The sequence below is a fragment of the Emydura macquarii genome, unplaced genomic scaffold, assembly GCF_026122565.2.
Source record: "Emydura macquarii macquarii isolate MOO-44397 ecotype Brisbane River unplaced genomic scaffold, CSIRO-AGI_Emac_v2 contig_2825, whole genome shotgun sequence".
NCBI classification, from domain to species: Eukaryota; Metazoa; Chordata; order Testudines; family Chelidae; genus Emydura; species Emydura macquarii.
Window position 1 is genome coordinate 832,437 of NW_027132962.1, and position 19,829 is coordinate 852,265.

The 19,829-nt window shown below is 42.8% G+C and overlaps 1 protein-coding gene across 3 annotated transcripts in view; it reads right to left on the reverse strand.

Moving 5' to 3' along the window:
• RELCH (RAB11 binding and LisH domain, coiled-coil and HEAT repeat containing) overlaps nucleotides 1-19,829 on the reverse strand; it is a 125,480-nt gene that overhangs the window by 6,429 nt on the left and 99,222 nt on the right. For all 3 annotated transcript variants that reach the window (XR_010923624.1, XM_067567928.1, XM_067567927.1), the window contains one exon: nucleotides 16,318-16,388. Coding sequence is in view for 2 of the 3 variants with exons in the window: in XM_067567928.1 (XP_067424029.1) it covers nucleotides 16,318-16,388 (71 nt within the window). In the remaining variant the exon portion in view is untranslated. The remainder of the gene's footprint in view (nucleotides 1-16,317; nucleotides 16,389-19,829) is intronic.

Genomic DNA, 19,829 nt, shown 5'->3' on the forward strand with positions numbered 1-19,829 from the left:
GGAGTTCCACTTTAATCAGTGCATCCACCTCCCTATTTTCTATCCCAAACCGCATGCCTTCCATGCACACAGGATTCTGCATTCTCTCGATGTCCGCTCTGCATTGGTGTTTTATCTCCATAGGACCTACGCCTTTCACACATCAAACTGTTTGTGGCCATTGCCAACCAGTCCAACGGTCAAGCCCTCTCCTCTCAACGAATCTCCAAAAGGGTCTCAGGTGCATCCATGTATCCTACACACACTATTCGGCACACCACTGCTTGATAGAGTTACAGCACACTCTACGTGAGCACATTGGCCTGTCTCGGGGACATCTTGTGGAAATACATCTGATGGACAACAACATAGCTCTCAGGACACATGTTCACATTCCACTACACCATTGCCCAAGGGACGGCTACAGATGCTGCAGTGGGCTCCACAGCAGACTTTACTTCCTCTTGCATCCACCTCCACAATGATCACTGCTCACTATTCATCCACATTTGGAATACATATAGGGACCATCACTGGAAGAAGAGGAGGAAGTTACTTACCTGTAACTGGAGGTTCTTTGAGATTTGCAGTCCCTATTTGTATTCCAATACCTGTCCGACATTCCCTCTGCTATGGGTTGGAGTATCACATGGTTTTTAATGCACCAGTTCCAAAGGTGGATGGATTTGGAACAGAGGGAGGGAGACTTGGCATCCCCATGCTTGTTGATGTACACTACCACTGCAATGTTGTCAGAGAGTAGTTGAATGTAGTGAGATCAAATGAGAGGAAGAAACTCGTGGCACGCAAAACAGACTGCCCTCAGTTTGAGCACATTTGTGTGCGATATTCTAGTTAGGCCCCCCAAACCACAATGGAGGCATCCATTGTGATGGTGGCCTTTGGAGTGGGAGAGATAAAGGGGGTACCAACCATGACCTTTGAAGGCTCAGTCCACAAGGTGAGGGAGATTAGAACCGTCTGAGGGACAGTGACTTTGGCCTCCAATAGTCCATGTGAGGTCTGTAAATGGAAAGGAGCCAGAATTGGAGGCAATGCATATGTAGACATGTGTGCAGTGTGTTAGAGGTATAGGCTGCCATTGGCTTCCTGTCCCAGGAAGAAGAGGCAATGGCAGACTGTTTGTGGAGCAGTTCTGCAACTATGGCCATCTGTGTTGCGAAGTGGTCTGCTAGAAGGAAGACCCATGCCGCAACTCAGTCGAGCTGTGCCCCAATAAAATCAAACACTTGAGTAAGTATGAGCACAGATTTCTCTTAGAGAAATCAGGAGTGCACGAAGGATGAGGATGGCAGAGGTGAGTTCTTGTCAGGATAGCGTAGACAAAGAACCAGCTGTCCAAGTAGGGGTATATCGAGAAGCCGATGTGGAGTATTTGGGCTGCCATGACAGCGAAGACCTTTGTATGAAGACTCACAGAACCATCACTATGTCTAAAGGGAAGATTTGGAATTGGTAGTGTCCTATCTGGAAATGAAGGGATCATAATGTGGTCCTGGAGTCCTTCTACAAGTGAAGGAACTCATACATCTTTGAATAAAACAACCTGTCCTCCTCAAAGGGGAGGTCTTCTATAGTAGTTTGGACCTCCTGAGGAAAGCCGGATGACTGGAGCCATGAGTCCTGGCACATGTCAATGACTGTCACTGTTGGAATGCTGCCAAACGGTGGCCCAATGGTTGTACATACAGCGGCAAGGAGTGGTCTCACAGCTCCTTGACCTGCCCATCAAAAGTGGTGTTTTGGGGTGGGTGGGAGGTTAGGTCAAGGATTGGGAGCTGGAAGGCTTTTGCCTTGAGAATATCCTCTTTTTTTCTGTGACTCATAGCTTCGTTGTGATGAGAAATGGGAGTAATGAGGCCTGTGTTAGTATTGGGGGCTAAAACTTCTCTTTTGCTTTGCCTTGGTGTGTAGATTCCTAGAGACTTGAGAGTGGCTTTGGAATCCTTTAAGGAGTGGAGAGAGGAGTCAGTCTTCTCAGCGAAGAACTTTTGAAGGGAAAGTCTGTACTGTGATCTGTACCTCCTTCAGAAATCCTGGGAGGTGGAGTCATGATGCCAGTCTCAACACCACAGCCATGGAGATGGTCCTGGCAGCCATGTCGGCGGCATCTAGAGCAGATTGTAAGGATGTCTTTGCCACCAACTGCCATTCTTGGACAATGGCCTTGAAGGAGTCTAGGGAGGCCTCCGGCAGTTTATCAATAAAATTGTTTAACTTGTTATAATTTGTGTAATCGTATTTCGCCATAAGTGCTTGGTACTTGGTGATTCAAAATTGTAGAATGGCCGAGGAATATGCCTTTCTACCAAAAGGATCCAGGTGCTTTCATTCTCTAAAATATGGTGTAGCCTTGGAGTGGTGTTGTCAGCCATGAGAGTTCACTGCATCCACCACGACCGAACTGGGTGGCGGATGGGTGAATAGCCCAGAGACCAGGCATATCCTTGCCCAGGAGGGTCCCCCCACTGGGGTCGAGGCAACAACAAAAAGTCTTCTCTTTTCTTTATACATATATATTTTTGAGCACAGGCAAATAAAAAACAAATAAAGAAAACTAAAAGTTTTGTAAATCAAAAGATTAGCAGTTGAAGAGAGTTAATGATCCTCTAACAGATAGTTAAATGCTCTGTTTCTAGCCAGGGCAGTTGAGAAGGAATGAAAATGGTTAGCCCACCAGATCCCATTTGCACTTCACTTTGCTCTCTATCCAGGGAAGCTTGTGCATGGGTGCAGCTGTGTCAGCATGTGACATCTCACCCAACCTGGCTTGGGGAGGAAACACTGTGCTTAGGAGCGGCCCTTGACAGGAACCTGCTCTTATGAGAATGCTTCTTCCTCTGATGCCTAAGCTTCTTCCTCTGATGTCTTGGCTTCTGTTTGACTGCCAGTACTGGGGCGTGTGGAGTGCTGGGAGGAATGCTCACTGCTGGTGACAGACGCTGCACCAACGGTTCCCATGGTCCTGGATCCGAGTGAGCGCAGCCTCATGGCTTCCTCTGTAAGACGTTTTCGGAGGCAGAGCTCCCAAGCTTCCCACACGTGAGGTGGGAAAGATTTACAGATTGTGCATCACAGCTTGTTGCAAGTTTCCTGAGGTAATACAGACACTGCTGGTGCTCGTCGCTCATGGAGAACAAGTGCAGGCAAGAAACAGTTTTTAAACTCTGGGGGTGGGGAAGTGTACCCCAGACAGGGTTTAGTGAACCCTAACTAACTACAACTATATAAAACTATTTACAAGAAAAAACAGCTGCAACAGTGATAAACAACAAGTCATTCTCTTAGCTAAAAGACTAAGACCACAAAGGAACAGGGATTTCAACTGAGGCCATGCAGCAGTAAGAGGGAACTGGAGAAGCATTGACCCACACAGCCTATTATACCCTCGGCTGGGAGCATGAGGGGATGCATGATGCATGTGAGGGTCAATGACACTGCAAAGAAAACCTTCCGGCTCTAGCACATGCACACCCACATTTGGAATACAAATTGGGAACATCACTTGAAGAAAAACATTCTTGCTTGAATACAGAAATGCATTTTTAAATGATAAAACTATCATTGATGCCATTAGAGTTGGGGCAGCTAATTATTATACATAACATGTTCATTTAACTCTAGACTCAGACTCTGAGGTCAGAAGGGACCAATATAGTCATCTAGTCTGACCTCCTGCACAACACAGGCCGCAGAACCTCACCCATACACTCCTGTAATAGACCCCTGACCTATGACTGAGTTATTAAAGTCCTCAAATCATGGTTTAAGGACTTTAAGGTACAGAGAATCAACCAGCAAGTGACCCGTGACCCATGCTGCAGAGGAAGGCGAAAACCCCCCCGAGTCTTTGTTAATCTACCCCGGGAGAATATGGTGATCAGTTAAACCCTGAGCATGTGGGCAAGACTCAGCAGCCAGACAGCCATGAAAGAATTCTCTGTAATAACTCAGAACGCACCCCATCTTTACAGGCCATTGGCATATCTACCACCAGTAATCAAAGATCAGTCAATTGCCAAACTAGATTGTCCCATCATATCATCCCCTCCATAAATTTATCAAGCTCATTTTTGAAGCCAGCTAGGTTTTTTTGCCCCCACTGCTCCCCTTGGAAGGGTATTCCAGAACTTCACTCCTCTGATGGTTAGAAACCTGCGTCTAATTTCAAGTCTAAACTTCCTGATAGCCAGTTTATATCCATTAGTTCTTGTGTGCATATTGGCGCTAAACTTAAATAATCCCTCTCCCTATTTATCCCTCTGATGTATTTGTAGAGAACAATCATATTTCCCCTCAACCTTCTTTTGGTTAGGCTAAACAAACCAAACTCTGAGTCTCCTCTCATAAGGCAGGTTTTCCATTCCTCAGATCATCCTAGTAGCCCTTCTCTGCACCTGTTCCACTTTGAAGTCATCTTTCTTAAACATGGGGAACCAGAACTGCACACAGTATTCCAGATGAGGTCTCACCAGCGCCTTGTATAATGGTACTAACACCTCCCTATCGCTACTGGAAATACCTCATCTGATGCATCCAAGAACCGCATTAGCTTTTTTCACAGACGGCTCATAGTCATCCTGTGATCAACCAATACGTCCAGGTCTTTCTTCTCCTCTGTCACTTCCAACTGATGTGTCCCCAGCTTGTAGGAGAAATTCTTGTTATTGGTCCCTAAATGCATGACCCTTGCACTTTCCACTATTAAATTTCAGCTTATTTCTATTACTCCAGTTTACAAGGTCATTCAGATCTTCTTGTAGGATATCCCGATCCTTCTCTGTATTGGCAATACCTCCCAACTTTGTGTCATCTGCAAACTTTATTAGCACATTCCCACTTTTTGTGCCAAGGTCAGTAATAAAAAGGTTAAATAAGATTGGCCCCAGCTTGACAGTTCACCTTTCAGTATGATCCATTGTAGTCTCCCCTTTAACCAGTTCCTTATCCATCTTTCAATTTTCATATTAATCCCCATCTTTTCCAATTTAACTAATAATTCCCCATGTAGAACCGTATCAAATGCCTTACTGAAATCTAGGTAAATTAGATCCACTGCATTCCCTTTATCAAAAAAATCTGTTATCTTCTCAAAAAAGGAGATCAGGTTGGTCTGGCACAATCTACCTTTTGAAAAGCCATGTTGTATTTTATCCCAGTTACTGTTAACCTTGATGTCCTTACTACTGTCTCTTTCAAATTTTTTCCATGCCCTTGCATACTACTGAGGTCAAACTAACAGGCCTGTAGTTACCCAGATCACCCCACACCCCCAATTTAGTCCCATTAAGCTGTTCGAGTTTGGCTTCTACCTCGAATGTGATAATTTCTACCACCATAACCTCGTTCCTATTAGCCACCTACCACTATCCCCAAGCTCATTATTAGCCTCATTAAAAACAAAGGCAAAATATTTGTTTAGCTATTCGGCCATGCCTAGATTATCCTTAACCTACACCTCATCCTCAGTGTTTAGCAGTCCCACTTCTTTCTTTGTTTGCTTCCTATTTATATGGCTATAGAACCTTTTATTATTGCAGCATCCTATCAATCCTGTCCTGTCTTTTCTTCTAGCTGTTGAGTGTTGCTATACTCCTAGACTAAGTGCTGGGGCAGACACTGCCTTATTTATATGTTTGTACAGTGCCTGGGGCCTCTATGTACTACTATAAGCTTATATACTGTTGGAATACTTTGAAAAAATTGTTATAAAATGGAACATTTCTTCAAATCATAGAAGTGTAGGACTGGAAGGGACTGAAAATGTAGTCCAGTCCCTTACACTCAAGGCACGACTAAGTAATAACTAGACCATTCCTGGCAGGTATATGTCTAACCTGTTCTTAAAAGCCTCCAATGATGGAGTTTCCAAAACCTCCCTAGGCAATTTGTTCCATTACATCAAATATCTTATTATTCTATAAACTTAACATACATACGTTGCCTCATTTCCCAACGTCCAATTCTGCATTTGAGTCCCTAAATCTGTATTTGGATGTCTAGATGTCCATTTAAGAACACAAGTTTGAAAACTAGGCTAACAGAATACCTCTCTTTAGTCAGCATATGACAAAAATCACATTCCTACATAATGGCTCTGCACAATCCCTACACAACGGCATATATTGTGCTGATCTGACAATGATGAAGCCAATTTAGCATAATTTTATGATTTCTAACCTCACAAAAGTGAAAAGTTGTCTTTAAAAAAAACCCTAATCTCTTTGGCAACAGTCTATAGTAAATATAGATTCTCAAACTTTAATATATTTTAAATTGTAATGTAATGATATTTAGGAGTCTGGAAACATGGAGAGCCATGTGACTAGTCAGCTCTGTGGATCAGCAGCAACCTGCAGATCAGTCTGGGAATCACTGGTAGAATGCTTTGCTTTCAGCTGCTGATGCTCTCAGGCCCGGGTCTACTCTTACCTTAAAATTCGGTGGCAGTCAACGGGATTACACAAGCTACACAAAGTAGTTTGCGTAACTCTCATTGACTTCTTAACTTCTGCTGTGCGTGTCATGTTCACTGTGCTGCGCCACTTGAGGGGGTGGTTTTAACAAGTCGACTTCCAGATCAATTGAGTAGGTCTTCACTGACCGCTCAATCAATCTTGATAGATTAATCTGATGGTGGTGAATCTGCCGCCGTCAGTGAAGACATACCCTTAAGAAAACCGTATTGTAAAGATGAAAGCTGGATTTCATAGTCAACGTCCCTCTGGATTTGACTATCAAAGAAGGGGATAGTGATTATATAAAAAATGAAAACTTGCACTGAATATCAACTATTCAAGAACTAGAAGTCCTTTCAACCTATGTTATACAAGTCTCTCCCAGAGAAAAAAGCGGCTTTAGAAGGGAAAGCAGTGTATTCCACACATTAACCGTGAAAGGAAATTCACTGGTTAGCTTCAGAAAAGGAAGAAAGCCTGGGGCTGAGAGACAGCAAAAGAAAACCAGTCTTAAACAGAGGGATGTTGGGCTCTCTGCTACAAAGTGAACTAATCAATACACATTGAAAGACATTTTATTTTCCTTCTGAAAGTCTCATATGAAAACAAAGGTTTAGGGAAACAACAGAACTTTAGAGACAAGGTGGGTGAGGTAATATCTTTTATTGGATCAACTTCTGTTGGTGAGAGAGAAGCTTTTGAGCTTTCACGCAGTTCTTCAGGTCTGAGAAATGTACTCTGTCACAGCTGAATACAATGTCAGTTTCTGGAATACTTCAGAATTTAGAACAAATTAAGAATTGGGAACATTAAAGTTCAGATTTTCACAGATAACATTTATTACAATATTATTACCCAGTCAGGTGAAAACATTTAAAAACAAGTATGTCCATGAAACATGTCTAGTATTATCAAGTTTGAATAGTTAAACATGTTATTTAAATAGTTAAACACATTGATTATCTTGATTATCTGATTGGGAAATCTTGTAGTTTGGTTCAAAGGTCTAAGGGTTTTTGTTTTTTTTAATAGTAACAGCTTAAAAGCCAGTAGTTTATGTTATTAAATGATGCAGTCGTGCAACAGTTCTTCTGTTTATCATAAAAATATAATTCATAGCACAGAAAAGTAGTGTTTAAACATTAATTTGACTGATGTCTACATGTATTACCTTCAATATGGTAAGTACTCCCTTCAATTTGTGGTGAGGCTTCAGGCCAAAACATTCAGAAAATCCATTCATATTACTGTGCACTTTATAAAATCACTTTTTAAAAGCAAGTTGGTTACTAAAGATCAAACTATTTTGTCATATATAATAATGAGTTCAAGAAGAACTGTCTGTAAAACAGCTTTAAGATTTACAATACTTGACGTGTTTTGTTTTTAAATAACAAAAGCATATTCCTTTTGTGATCTCAGAATCTCTCTGATCAACATTTCTAACAAGGGTTGAAAATATGATGAGCCATAGTAAGTAAACACTTCCAAATGATTTTGATTAATTCTACTTTTTGTGAATGTATTTGTTTGGATGGAGCTGTCCTTGCATCATTTTACTAAACACTGGTAACTTGATTGCCTTTTGGTTGCATTTAAATCCTTTATAAGATGTATTTTATTTTTTAAAAATCCCAACGCTTAATGGATACCACAAAAAGCTTCTAATAAAAATAAAGTTTTGATTTGGTTTTAGAAGGATAGGGAAGGTTTGTGGGTATGTATCTTCAGTTTTAAAATATTTTCTATCAAATTTCTAAATGTTTTTGAAAAAACTGCAACAAAAATCTAATACTGAAAAGATACAAAAAAGGGAAGGTTAAACAAAGGAAACAAGCGTGACACATTGCGAAGACTTCTCTTTTTCAATCTTACTTCTCAGTAGTTAGCATTCTAGAAGGAAATTAATTGGATGCAGTGTCATCGGTGCACACGTAACGTTTATTCATGCTGAATGGGAAGTACTAAATGTGATATCAAAATGTTTTCTTCAGCTGTAAAACATTACATTTTTATTCAAGTTTTTTGATACGATAGTGCTCTTCACTAATGATTTGATTTTAAGACTGTGGTTAATCATACAATCTAAAACAAAGATTAGACTAAAGCTCTATCAAAGGGATAAAATGTCTTATTCAAAAACAACCCCGTCCACTTGGAGAGCTAGTTAATAGAAGAGAACACATTATCATCCCCCCAAAGTAACTTCTTTGTTCAATTAAAAAGAGCAGCCCATCAGTGCTTCTGTCTAGGTGAAAAGAGTTGCTTTTGACTTAAGGCCAACTCTGTCATCTTCCCTAAGGAAGCTAGGCTATGTTTACACCATTGTTACAGTGCACTCTGCATGAGTGTGAATTATAGAGCACACCAAAACGCTGTGCTCTAACTGCCCTGTGTGTATGCTGCTGGCACAAACGAAAAGGTACAGAGGGCCAGAGTGCAGAGAAGACCCTGGTAAAAGAAGAGTGCTCATTTGCAAAACAGGGGGCTTCTCAAGTTAGGACTGGCTGAACAGGGGGTAACCATCCTGAGAGATAGTGTGGCAGACTGTGCTGGGGCCAGGCTAGGCCACCCCTTCTCACAGGTGCTGTAATCAACACTTGTATGGATGCATGGACTCAAGGCAATCAGCTACTGTATACAACTCTTAAAAGCCAGGCTAACAGCTTTTCCTCTTACTCCCACACAAAAAGACACCTGGGGTATCTCTGAATGTATCCAGTTTTATTCTCTGTCTTTTTAGCAAAAACAACGAGAGTTCTGTGGCACTTTAAAGACTAACAAATTTAACATTTGCAGACATACGCTTTCGAGAGACTTCAGCTCTCTTCTTCAGATGCGGTAATACAGAAAATAGGTAACACAGAGGCATCTTATAGATATCAAAGTACATTGAGAACAATGGGGGAGGTGGAGTCCGGTACTTAAGATCTAATGATGACCATTGAGTAGGAGGTGAGATTGCGTGAGCAAACAAATGGACATCATACCTAAAGGACTAAAAGTGAATAGTCTTTAAAGTGCCACAGAACTCTCTTTTTTGCTGTATACAGACTAACACGGCTACCCCTCTGGAACTATTCTGTCTTTTCAGTTTCTCATTCAGCTTTTTTCACTTTTGCTTTCCTTTTTTCTCTGATCTTCTATTTTTTGTTGTTGTGTTGCTCTGCTCCTCCTAGCCCTTCACTCTAATTGCTTTCCCCTTTCCCTCCTGTCTGGTTTTCTACCATTTTTCCTGAAACAGGAGAAAGCCTCATGCAAGTTGTCTTTAACCACAATAACCAGTGCTTTGTCACCAAAAGCAGAATAATAGCGACTTCCTTCTCCCTCCCTGGCTGCTTTGCTGCCTATTGTGTTGCTCCCCCATCATCTGCTGCTCTTCACGGAGCAAATGAACATTAAGATCACTGAAGAACTATTGTACTTTAAATTATTTCACTTCATCATGGCTGGTCCTTTCTCCCCCAGTTCTGCTGGTTTTGCCCATTGGAATGGAAAGAGATGGAGATGGTGAAGGAGTACAATAAAAGATGAAGAGTGCACAGTGAAATAAAGCTCTTAAAAGGCTACTTCCTTGGTTTCAGTTTACTAATTAGGAATGGCAAAGGTTTGAGCCTAGAAAATATATTGGTCACTGGCTTACTAGCCCAATATGATCCCTGCCATCTTCTGCCATATTATTAAGAGAGCAAAAAAGGTACAAAATTTTAAATTGCTTTCTTTCTGCAAAGATTATAAAACCTTTGAATTTTTTCTCCCTCATAAGAGATATAAATGACTAGTCAGAATCAATTCACTTTTCATTCACTAGAACAATCACACTAACACCAGGACTGAGAAAAAGGTTGGCTTAGAAAGAAGGTTACTTACTGTAACGGAGGGTTCTTTGAGATGTGTGATCCCTATCTGGATTCCATATGTGCGTGTGCATGCATGCCATGTGCTTGAGCCAGAACTGTTTGAAATAGTCTCAGTCAACCTGCGTGTGCGTCGGCCACGTGGTGCGTTCAAGGTCTTACGAGACTGCATGGGTCGATGTCTGCTCAGTTCCCTCTTACCAACAAGCACCGAGCCTGTAGCAGAGGGGATTGGGGTGGGATTGGAATACAGATAGGGACCACACATCTTGAAGAACCATCAGTTATAGAAAGTAACCTCTCTTTCTTCTTTGACTTCTGGTCCCCATGTGGATTCCACATATGGGGAGTGTAGCGAGCAATATTCAGTTTGGAATGGGAGCGAGGGCTCAGCATAAATGAGAGTTTGTAGGACTGCGTGTCTGACTGCTGCACATGCTACTGCTGAGGGGGCATGGTATAATGAGTGGTGAACTCGAATGGAGGAGGAGTGGGCAAGACCTGAAAGGCGAAGGTTAAGCTGATAGTCGAGGATGGTCAGTATAGATATGGTGTCTATGAAGTGATGGTTGTTGGATGCCCACTCCATGAAGTTTCTTCATGTGGCTTGAAAGCATGCCCTTATAGCTGTGCATCAGCTATGTTTGATTATGTCCTGCACGGACGTGAAGCATGCATTGTCTACGTGCAAGCCCCATCCAAATACCAGGCCGTGAAGTGAAGATGGTCTGGGCTGGGGTGGCAGATTCAGCCTTGTTGTTGTGTGAGGAGATTCTGGAGAGGGGGGAGATGGATTGGAGGGCAGGCTGAAAGGTGAAGAAGATCGGTGAACCAATATTGGCATGGCCAGAAGGGGGCTACAAGGATGATTACTCGATCGTGTCTCACTTTACAGAGTACTTGTGGGAGGAGCAGTACAGGTGGGAAGGTGTATCATAGTTCTGGTGTCCAGGGGAGGAGAAGAGCCCTTCAGAACCTTTCCTGAGAGCACTTCTGGAGCAGAAGAGGGGAAGCCTGTGCTTGGTGGCTGTTGCGAACAGGTCCCATTGTGGTGTGTCCCACGATGGAAGACAAAACGAAGAGTGGGATCATTAAGCTCCCACTCGTGGTTGCAGTGGAAGGAGTGGCTGATGGTGTCTGCCAGGTTGTTGTCTGTACTCAGTAGATGGGTTGCATGAAGTGTGATGTTGTGCTGTAGGCACCAGTTCCACAGATTGATTCTCTCTCGACAAAGGGTTGGAGGTCTGGCTTCGCTTTGTTTGTTTATGTATACAACCGCTGTCATATTGTCTGAGAGAAGTTTGCACATGTCTAGAGCAGATGAGAGGAAAAAGCGCTCGAAAGGCGCACTGGATCGTTTGTTATTCTAGGATACTGATGTGCATCCTTCCTTCTTTGGGGGACCAGAGGCCTTGGGCCATGTGGCCCCATATGTGGGTGCCCCAGCCCACAAGTGAAATGTCCATGGTGAGGGCTGTGTGGGGCATGGGGGTGGGGGAGATAAAGGGAGTGCCCGGCATGACCTTGGATGGGTCACACCAACATGAGAGGGAAATTACCACTGAAGGAGGACCTGTTTGTTGAGGTTGTTCTACTGTGGGTTGTTCACTGAGTGAAGCCACAGTTGACAGCATCTCACGTGAAGGCGGGTGTATAGGGGACGGAGGTGCACGCCACTGTGTGTCCCAGGAGTGAAAGGCAGTGACAGAGGCATACACAGGGAGAACGTTGTAGCCTTGTAACAAGGGAGATGAGAGTTGCAAAGTGGTCCCGTGGAAAGAAGACCCGTCCCGCAAGGGAGTCCAAGTGTGCTCCTATAAAGATGAGTTCTCTGGTAGGTACAAGGATAGACTTCCTCATTGATACAGATGCCCAGACTGCTGAGAAGGTCTCACTGTGTCTGGATGGTAATGAGGAGGCGTTTGCGGGTTGATGCCACTAGGAGCCAGTCATCCAGGTATGGAAATAGGGAGTGGCCCACGCGTTGCATATAGGCCACAACTACTGCAAAGACCTTTGTGAACACATGGGGGGAGGTGTCGATGCCGAAAGGGAGGACACAATCGATAATGGGAGTGTTCCACTGTAAAGAGAAGGAATTTGTGGAAGGTGGGATGGATGTCCATGCGGATGGTTGCATCCTTCATATCAAGAGCTGCAAACCAGGCTCCAGTGGGAGGGAGGGAAGGGATGATTTGGTGAAGAGTGACCATTTGGAAACGGAAAAGGAATTTGCAGATAAACCAATTCAAGGCCTGTAGATACAGAATGGAGTGAAGGCCCCCTCCTTTTTTCGATATAAGGGAATAGGGGGAATAGAAGCCATGCCCCTGATAGTGGCGTGGATGCTTTCTATGGCACCTTTTTGGAAGAGGGTGCATGCCTCCTTCTGTAGAAGGTCTTGTGATGGGTCTTCATGAGTACCCTGGAGAGGGTGACGAGGGGGAAAGGAAAGGAGCTTTATAAGATATCCCTGGGGTATGATGTCTAATACCAATTGATCAGTGGTAATCTTGCTCCAATTGTGTGCAAAGAGCAAGCTAGTCCCCAAAGACAATAGGGGAAACCAGAGGAGGAATGGGGAAGGTTCGCGTTCTCGAGGGAAGAGTCAAAAGAGTTGAGGGAAAGTGGAGGAAGTAGAGGTGGAGGCAGTGGAGAATATGGGTCATTGAGGACATTGGCGGCAGTGGGGCTGTTCTTACTGGCATGGGGGGTAGGGTTGGTAGGTGGGCTGGGTGGGTGGGTATCAAGGTCAGAAAGAAGCCCAGATTGGTGGAGGATAGGAGCCGGCGTATAGAAGCCCAAGGACTGGAGTGTGGCACGAGAGTCTTTGAGTGAGTGCAGGCTCTCGTCGATCTTATCATTACTATATTCTTGATTGTCGAAAGGAAGGTCCCTCCAGAGTGGTTTGGACCTCCTTAGGGAAACCAGATGTTTGGAGCCACGACTCCCTTAGAAGCACCACGCCCGAGACTAGGGAGCATGATGCTGTATCCGAGGCATCAACTGCTGCTTGGAGGGAAACCTTGGTCACTAACTTACCCTCCTCGATGAGGGACTTAAATTCTATTTGTTTCTCCTACAGAAGTAATGCTTGGAACTCTGTCAGTTTAGTGTATGATCTGAAGTCGTATGTTGCCAGTATAACTTGGTAGCTGGCAGTGTGGAATTGTAGGCCTGTTGAAGAATAAACTTTCCGCCTGATCAGGTCAAGCTTCTTGGCTGCTCGAACTGGAGGAGTGGTCCTGAAATGTTGTTGGGTTCACTGCATTGCTGCTTACACTATGAGAGAACTGGATGGTGAGTGCATAAAAAGAAAGTCAGTGCCCTTGGAAGGGACAAAGTAGCGTCTCTCAACATGCTTAGGTGTTGGGGCATGCCAGATCGCTTGGGCTGGTAGAAGGAGTACATGGTGGATAGGGAGTGCAACGCATGAGGGACCTACTGGTTGCAGGATGTCTAAGAATTTGTCCTGGGGGGGGGGGGTGTGTCTTTTACATCCTCCGCTAAAATGTTGAGGCTGTGGCCATACGGCACAGGAGATTTTGGTACTGTCCATGGTCATTGGTTGGTGAAAGGGAGGACTGGAGGGATGAGTGTCTCATCCAGGGACGATGATGCTCCAGTCAGAATCGGCGGTGCCGGGAGCATGATGGTGCCTCGTGGTTCTTTGTAGACTGAGGGAGGGGCAGCATACTTTGTCAACGGTCAGTGCTGAGGAGGTGGCAGTGCTCTGTGGCTACAATAAGAGTCCCAATAGTGCCAACAGGACCAAGCATATGAGTTGTTTGCGCCAGTTGTCCCTGGGGTATCGGAACCATGGCTCTGTGGGTGGTGCATACACTAGGTGTTGTGGCCGTGGACTATGTGAGCATGCCTGATGAGAAGATTGGGTCTGGTTCTGATAGCTGGTCCTGGAAAGGTGGTGCCATCAGAGTGGGTGGAGCCAGAAGTGCGGTTAGGGCCTGTGATGACGTTAAAGGCAGTAGGGTAAATGGTTCATATAACAGCAGCAGTTCGTCCATCAGAGATGGAGGCTGCACAATCCCAGGCAATTCATGCTGTTGTGGGAAACCCTCAAGAGGCAGAAGCAGTTCTGCTGAGGGAGTGAGGGAGGATAGTCAGATGGGTGTGCTTGGTACCAGGAGTGTACATGGTAATGGGCATGAAAAGCCAGATGGAACTGGCGGTGGATGGAGCCGGGAGTTCCGGTGGCTGATGACTCCAGTTTGTCATGATGATGTTTGGTCTTCCGCTCTGCTTTAGATTTCTTCAGAAGTGGTGCTGCTTGATCAGCGTGTGACTTCTTGCCCAGTTTGTCATGGCTTGGGGAGGTAACGCTGCACTTGGAGGCAGTCCCTCTTGGGGATTTGCCCTTGCACCCCTGGCCGTACTTCTTATGAGCACGATGGGTTTTTGCCGGCGCCATCTGTATCACCCAAGTAGGTGAGGTGCTCATTGTCGGTGAGGCTGGGCATTCCAGTGGGTCCATCACTGCCACCTCCAATTGCCTCCTCCATGAGGTCCTCCATTAGTCTAAGTTCCCTAGCCATACAAGTTTGCAATGGGAAGGATCTGCAGATGGAGCAACGGGTGGGTCTCACTGAGACAGTAAAGAGAGTGTTGGTGCTTGTTGTTTACCGAGAAGGATCACGGGCAAGAAGTGTAGTTCTTAAACCCAGCTTGCCGGGTCATAGACCTCCACAGCAGATAGGATGCACCAGATGGGGTAGAATAACAGTGGATAACTATACCAAGATGAAACAACTATATCTTACTATTATTACAGAACTATCTACAACAATTTTTTTTAAGCTATGCATATCAAAAATGAAGAGGAAACGTGTTCCAACTCTGGCTATGCAGCAGTAAGAGGGAACTGGGGGGACGTCGACCCGCGCAGTCTCATGAGACCTCGGACGCACCACATGGCCAATGCATGATGCACACGCGGATCAATGGAGACTACTTAAAACAGTTCTGGCGCATGGAGTGCATGCCCACCCACATACGGAATCCACATAGGGATCAGTACTCAAAGAATAACCTAGGCATTGTGGACTCAAACTCATGTCTTCAAGTGTGCCTTCAATTGTTGGCCTGATGCTACCTTCTGCAGAATTTTTTCAATTCTTGTTATGATCTATTAACTATCAGCTACAGCACATATCATCGTAAGCACTAATAGCCAAGTCCAAGAAGCTATATCAGATGTGTCTGAAACCTATTCTCCTCCACATCAAAAATAATTCTATTCAACAACTTACATTTACAAACCACTTGTCTTTCCTAATTTTTGAAGTGATTTGAGAATCAAGCCTTGTAACCCTTGAGAAGTAGTTTTACCATCATTTTACAGCTAAGGAGATAGAGAGGTTAAGTGACTTGCTCAGAGTCACACAGCAAATCAGTGTCAGAGTTGGGAACTGACTCCCAAATTGCTTTTTTTTTTTGCCATATGACTATATTGTCTCTCTTTATAAGCCTTTCCAGTCAATACCACTGAATTCCCACAACTTAAAGGGTCTCATTTACTATGCTGAAAAAAGTTATTCAGTCGTGAAAAAGTCATTGCCTGCAAGTGTTCAAATGTAATTCTTCCAGCAGCCTGTTAGCATCTATGCTTTATTAGACACAGATATTTCAATTATTGCTTTTAATGAGTCAAAGGAACAAACAGAAATTTCATTTCCACCAAGTAGATGAAAGTGCACTGTCCTACATTTTATATTAGATATGGCAACAACCACAAACTGATTCTGGATTAGACTGAAACTGATTGGATATGGCAACAACCACAAATCTGCTTCTAAATATAGATCGTGTCAGAACAGGATTCACAGATGCAAGCCTTGGACTAGAGAACAGCATAGCATTTAGGAAGACACCCACAAAATTCTTTGACCAAAACAAACAAAAAACAGCTGGTGCCCCCCTAATGCTCTCCCCTCCCGCCCAAACAAACAAAACAAAACAAAAACAAAAAAAAGAAATAGCCTTACCCTTGTGGTTCTTGGACAGTCTTGTTTTCCACTTTCTGTTCACACTCCTTTATCATGGAGCTTAAAATAACCTATAACCACCAAAGAGGAAAATACAATTTGAGAGATATATTCTTCTAATATTAATATTTATGGTTAAAATTAAACCAAAATACCTCTAATTTTAACACAAGCTAACTAAGTGCTAGAATATTAAAGAGTGCATTATATTTTCAAGCACCTTTAAAACGCAAATAACTAATGACACTGTTCACTGGTTATAAGCACCAAGACTATTCAGAACATTTTAAGGAAGACATTTTTATTTAAATAGTTAGTGTTCAAAATGCTTTTCTTAAAATAAGTCAAAGCACAACCACTGTTAATTAATTTTTCATCTTTGACAACATCTTTGCTCCTTTTCACTACAACATTTGTAAAAAAAGTAACATTTCTTTGAGGATTGTTCTTTGCGGATTAACCTTGATAATGAATTTGTATCTGTCCTCTTGCTTCTGGCTAATGTTACTAACGCTTAAAGTTATCTTTAGAGGTGTTGTGTACCAAAGTAAAAATGACAAAAGTTGAGATGGTAGCCTTTGATACAGTTCCTCTATTGAAACGAAGTGTTATTGTGAGCTGGTGCATTATAACATCTGCCAGCGTTGCTATACATTGGGGTGTGCGAGCACACTTCCTTTAAAAATTCTTATTTTACAGGTTTACAGATAATCTAAAACTGAATATGAAAAAAGTGGTCTGACATTTCGGTATTTCTACAGTGTGGAAACATTTCTCAAAAAAATAATTTTGCAAACATTAGGCATTGAATGAGGCTGATTGAAAAGGAGTCAGTTTTAGCAGAGATCCTGCATTCTGGAAGAAAGCATACAACACATTTGCCACAGACGATAAAAATGAAAGCTTAAACAATAAAGTATTGTCTTCAACGTATTAGAAAAACTTCAGTTGGAACAGTCATGCAAATTAGTAACAATGTATGGATTGACATTGTAAACTTATCTTATATCTATGCAGAAACTTATCACCTGAAGCTTTCACTGGCTCATGGCTTGGCAGAACGCCAAGGACTTTCCTTGATTCACTTCTTGGCTCCTACTGAGTTAATCATAAAGCCTCAGACATAGCCAAAGCCTGCTGAAACCATTCACTCTTTCCTGAAGAATGAATGGTAAAATATGCAGCAATAAAGTGCCTGCATCACAAGAGTCACCATCACTACCAACATCCTCGTTGGCAGTCTCACAAAGAGTTCAAGGATAGAACAGGGCTGGAGATAGGCACAAAGTTTACTGAAGTTCTGAGAGCCACATAGTGTCAGCAGATCCACACTCTCGGGAGCATGCACCTGAACCACTTGGAAAAGATCTTGGAACCACTAGGAAAGCAGCACTCATTGGGGCCATATGAAAATATTGGTCCAGTCCTGAACCTCGATGTGAAGTTATACGTGGGACTGAGGTTCTGGTTGACTTCAATTATTTTGAACAACATACTAGTGTTGAGGGACTCCTAAATATGAGAGTATGAATGCACAGAGGCAATGTACTCAAAACTCCAATTAAAAGGTAAGCAGGATTCCTATCTTGATCAAGTGTCTTCAAATTTCTAAATTGTACCAATGATAAGTTATATAAGAGCCTGAACAAAATCTTATATATATTTGGATCTATAGAGATATAAAAGAGCACCCATCCAGGGCTCCAGATGTTTTCCAGAGTAGGGAACCAGTCACTAAATACCCTATCAGTAGCCTCCTCCCACTTTCTTCAGCCTTAATACTTTGAATGAGCACAATTGCCATGGTATTGGCTAAGGAGAGAGGCATGAGCTAATGCAGTCAGGATCTCAAAAACTTAGGACTTTAGAAGTAAAAACCTGCAGATCCTTTTTCAGGAAACTGATTCATAACTATCCCCCAAGGGGGAGAGTTGATTACTTATATAAAGATAAGAGCAGCCATACTGGGTCAGACCAATGGTCCATCTACCTTAATATCCTTTCTTGACAATTGCTGGTGCCAGATGCTTGAGAGGTAATAAACAGAATAGAGGAATTTATCAAGTTGTCCATCACCTGTCATTCAGTCCCAGCTTCTGGAAGTCAGAGGTTTAGGGACAACCAGGATATGGGGTTGCATCCCTGACTGTCTTGGCAAATAGACATTGATGAACCTATACTCCATGAACTTAACTTATTCTTTTCTGAATCCAGTTATAATTTTTGGTCTTTGAAACATTCCTTGGCAACTAGTTCCACAGGTTGACTGGGCACTGTGAATTACTTCCTTATGTTTGTTTTAAAACTGCTGTCTATTATTTTATTGGGTGACTCCTGGTTCTTGTATTCTGTGAAGGGATAAATAACACTTCCCTATTCACTTTCTCCATGCCATTCATCATTTTATAGACCCCTATCACATCCCTCCCCTCCAATTATCTCTTTTCTAAGTTGAGCAGTCCCAGTTCTTTTAAATCTCTCATATGGAGGCTGTTCCAGACCCCTCATCTTTTTTGTTGCCCTTCTCTGTATTTTTCCTAATTCTAACTTATCTCTTTTGAAATGGGACAACCAGAACTGCATGCAGCATTCAAAGTGTGGGCATACCATCTGTTTATATAGTGACATTATGGTATGTTCTGTGTAATTATCTATCCCTTTCCTAATGATTGCTAAAATTCTATTCGCTTTTCTGACATTGAGGTGATGTTTTCAGAGAACTATCCACAATGACTCCAAGATCTCTTTCTTGAATGGTAACAGTTAATTTAGACATTTTGTATGCATAGCTGGGATTTACATTCCAATATGCATTATTTTGCATTTCTCAACACTGAATTTCATCTGCCATTTTCTTGCCCAGGCACCCAGTTTTTGGGAGATCCCTTTGTAATTCTTTCAAGTCAGCTTTGGACTGAACTATTCTGAGTAATTTTGTACCACTTGCAAACTTTGCCAACTGACTTTTTACCCCTTTTCCAGATCATTAATGAATATGTTGAACAGCAATACAGAAATTTGGGGAACCCCAGTATTTACCTCTCTTCACTCTGAAAACTATTTATTCCTACCCTTTGTTTCCTATCTTTTAACTACTTACTCATCCATGAGAGGACCGTCCCTCATATCCCATGACTGCTTACTTTGCTTAAGAGCCTTTGGTGAAGGACCTTTCTGAAAGTCCAAATACACTATATCCACTGGATTACCCCTGCCCACATTAACTCCTTCATAGAATTCTAATAGATTGGTGAAGCATGAGCTCCCTTTGCAGAAAGCCATGTTGACTCTTCCCCAACATATCTATGTACCTGATAATTCTGTTCTTTATTATAGTTTCAACCAATTTGCCTGGTACTGAAGTTAGGCTTACCAGCCTGTGATTGTCAGGATCGCCTCTGGAGCGGCTTTAAAAAAAAATCCGTATTACATTAGCTATCCACCAGTCATCTGCTACAAAGGCTGATTTAAGGACATATAACGCAGTTAGTTGCTATTCTATATCTGATTCC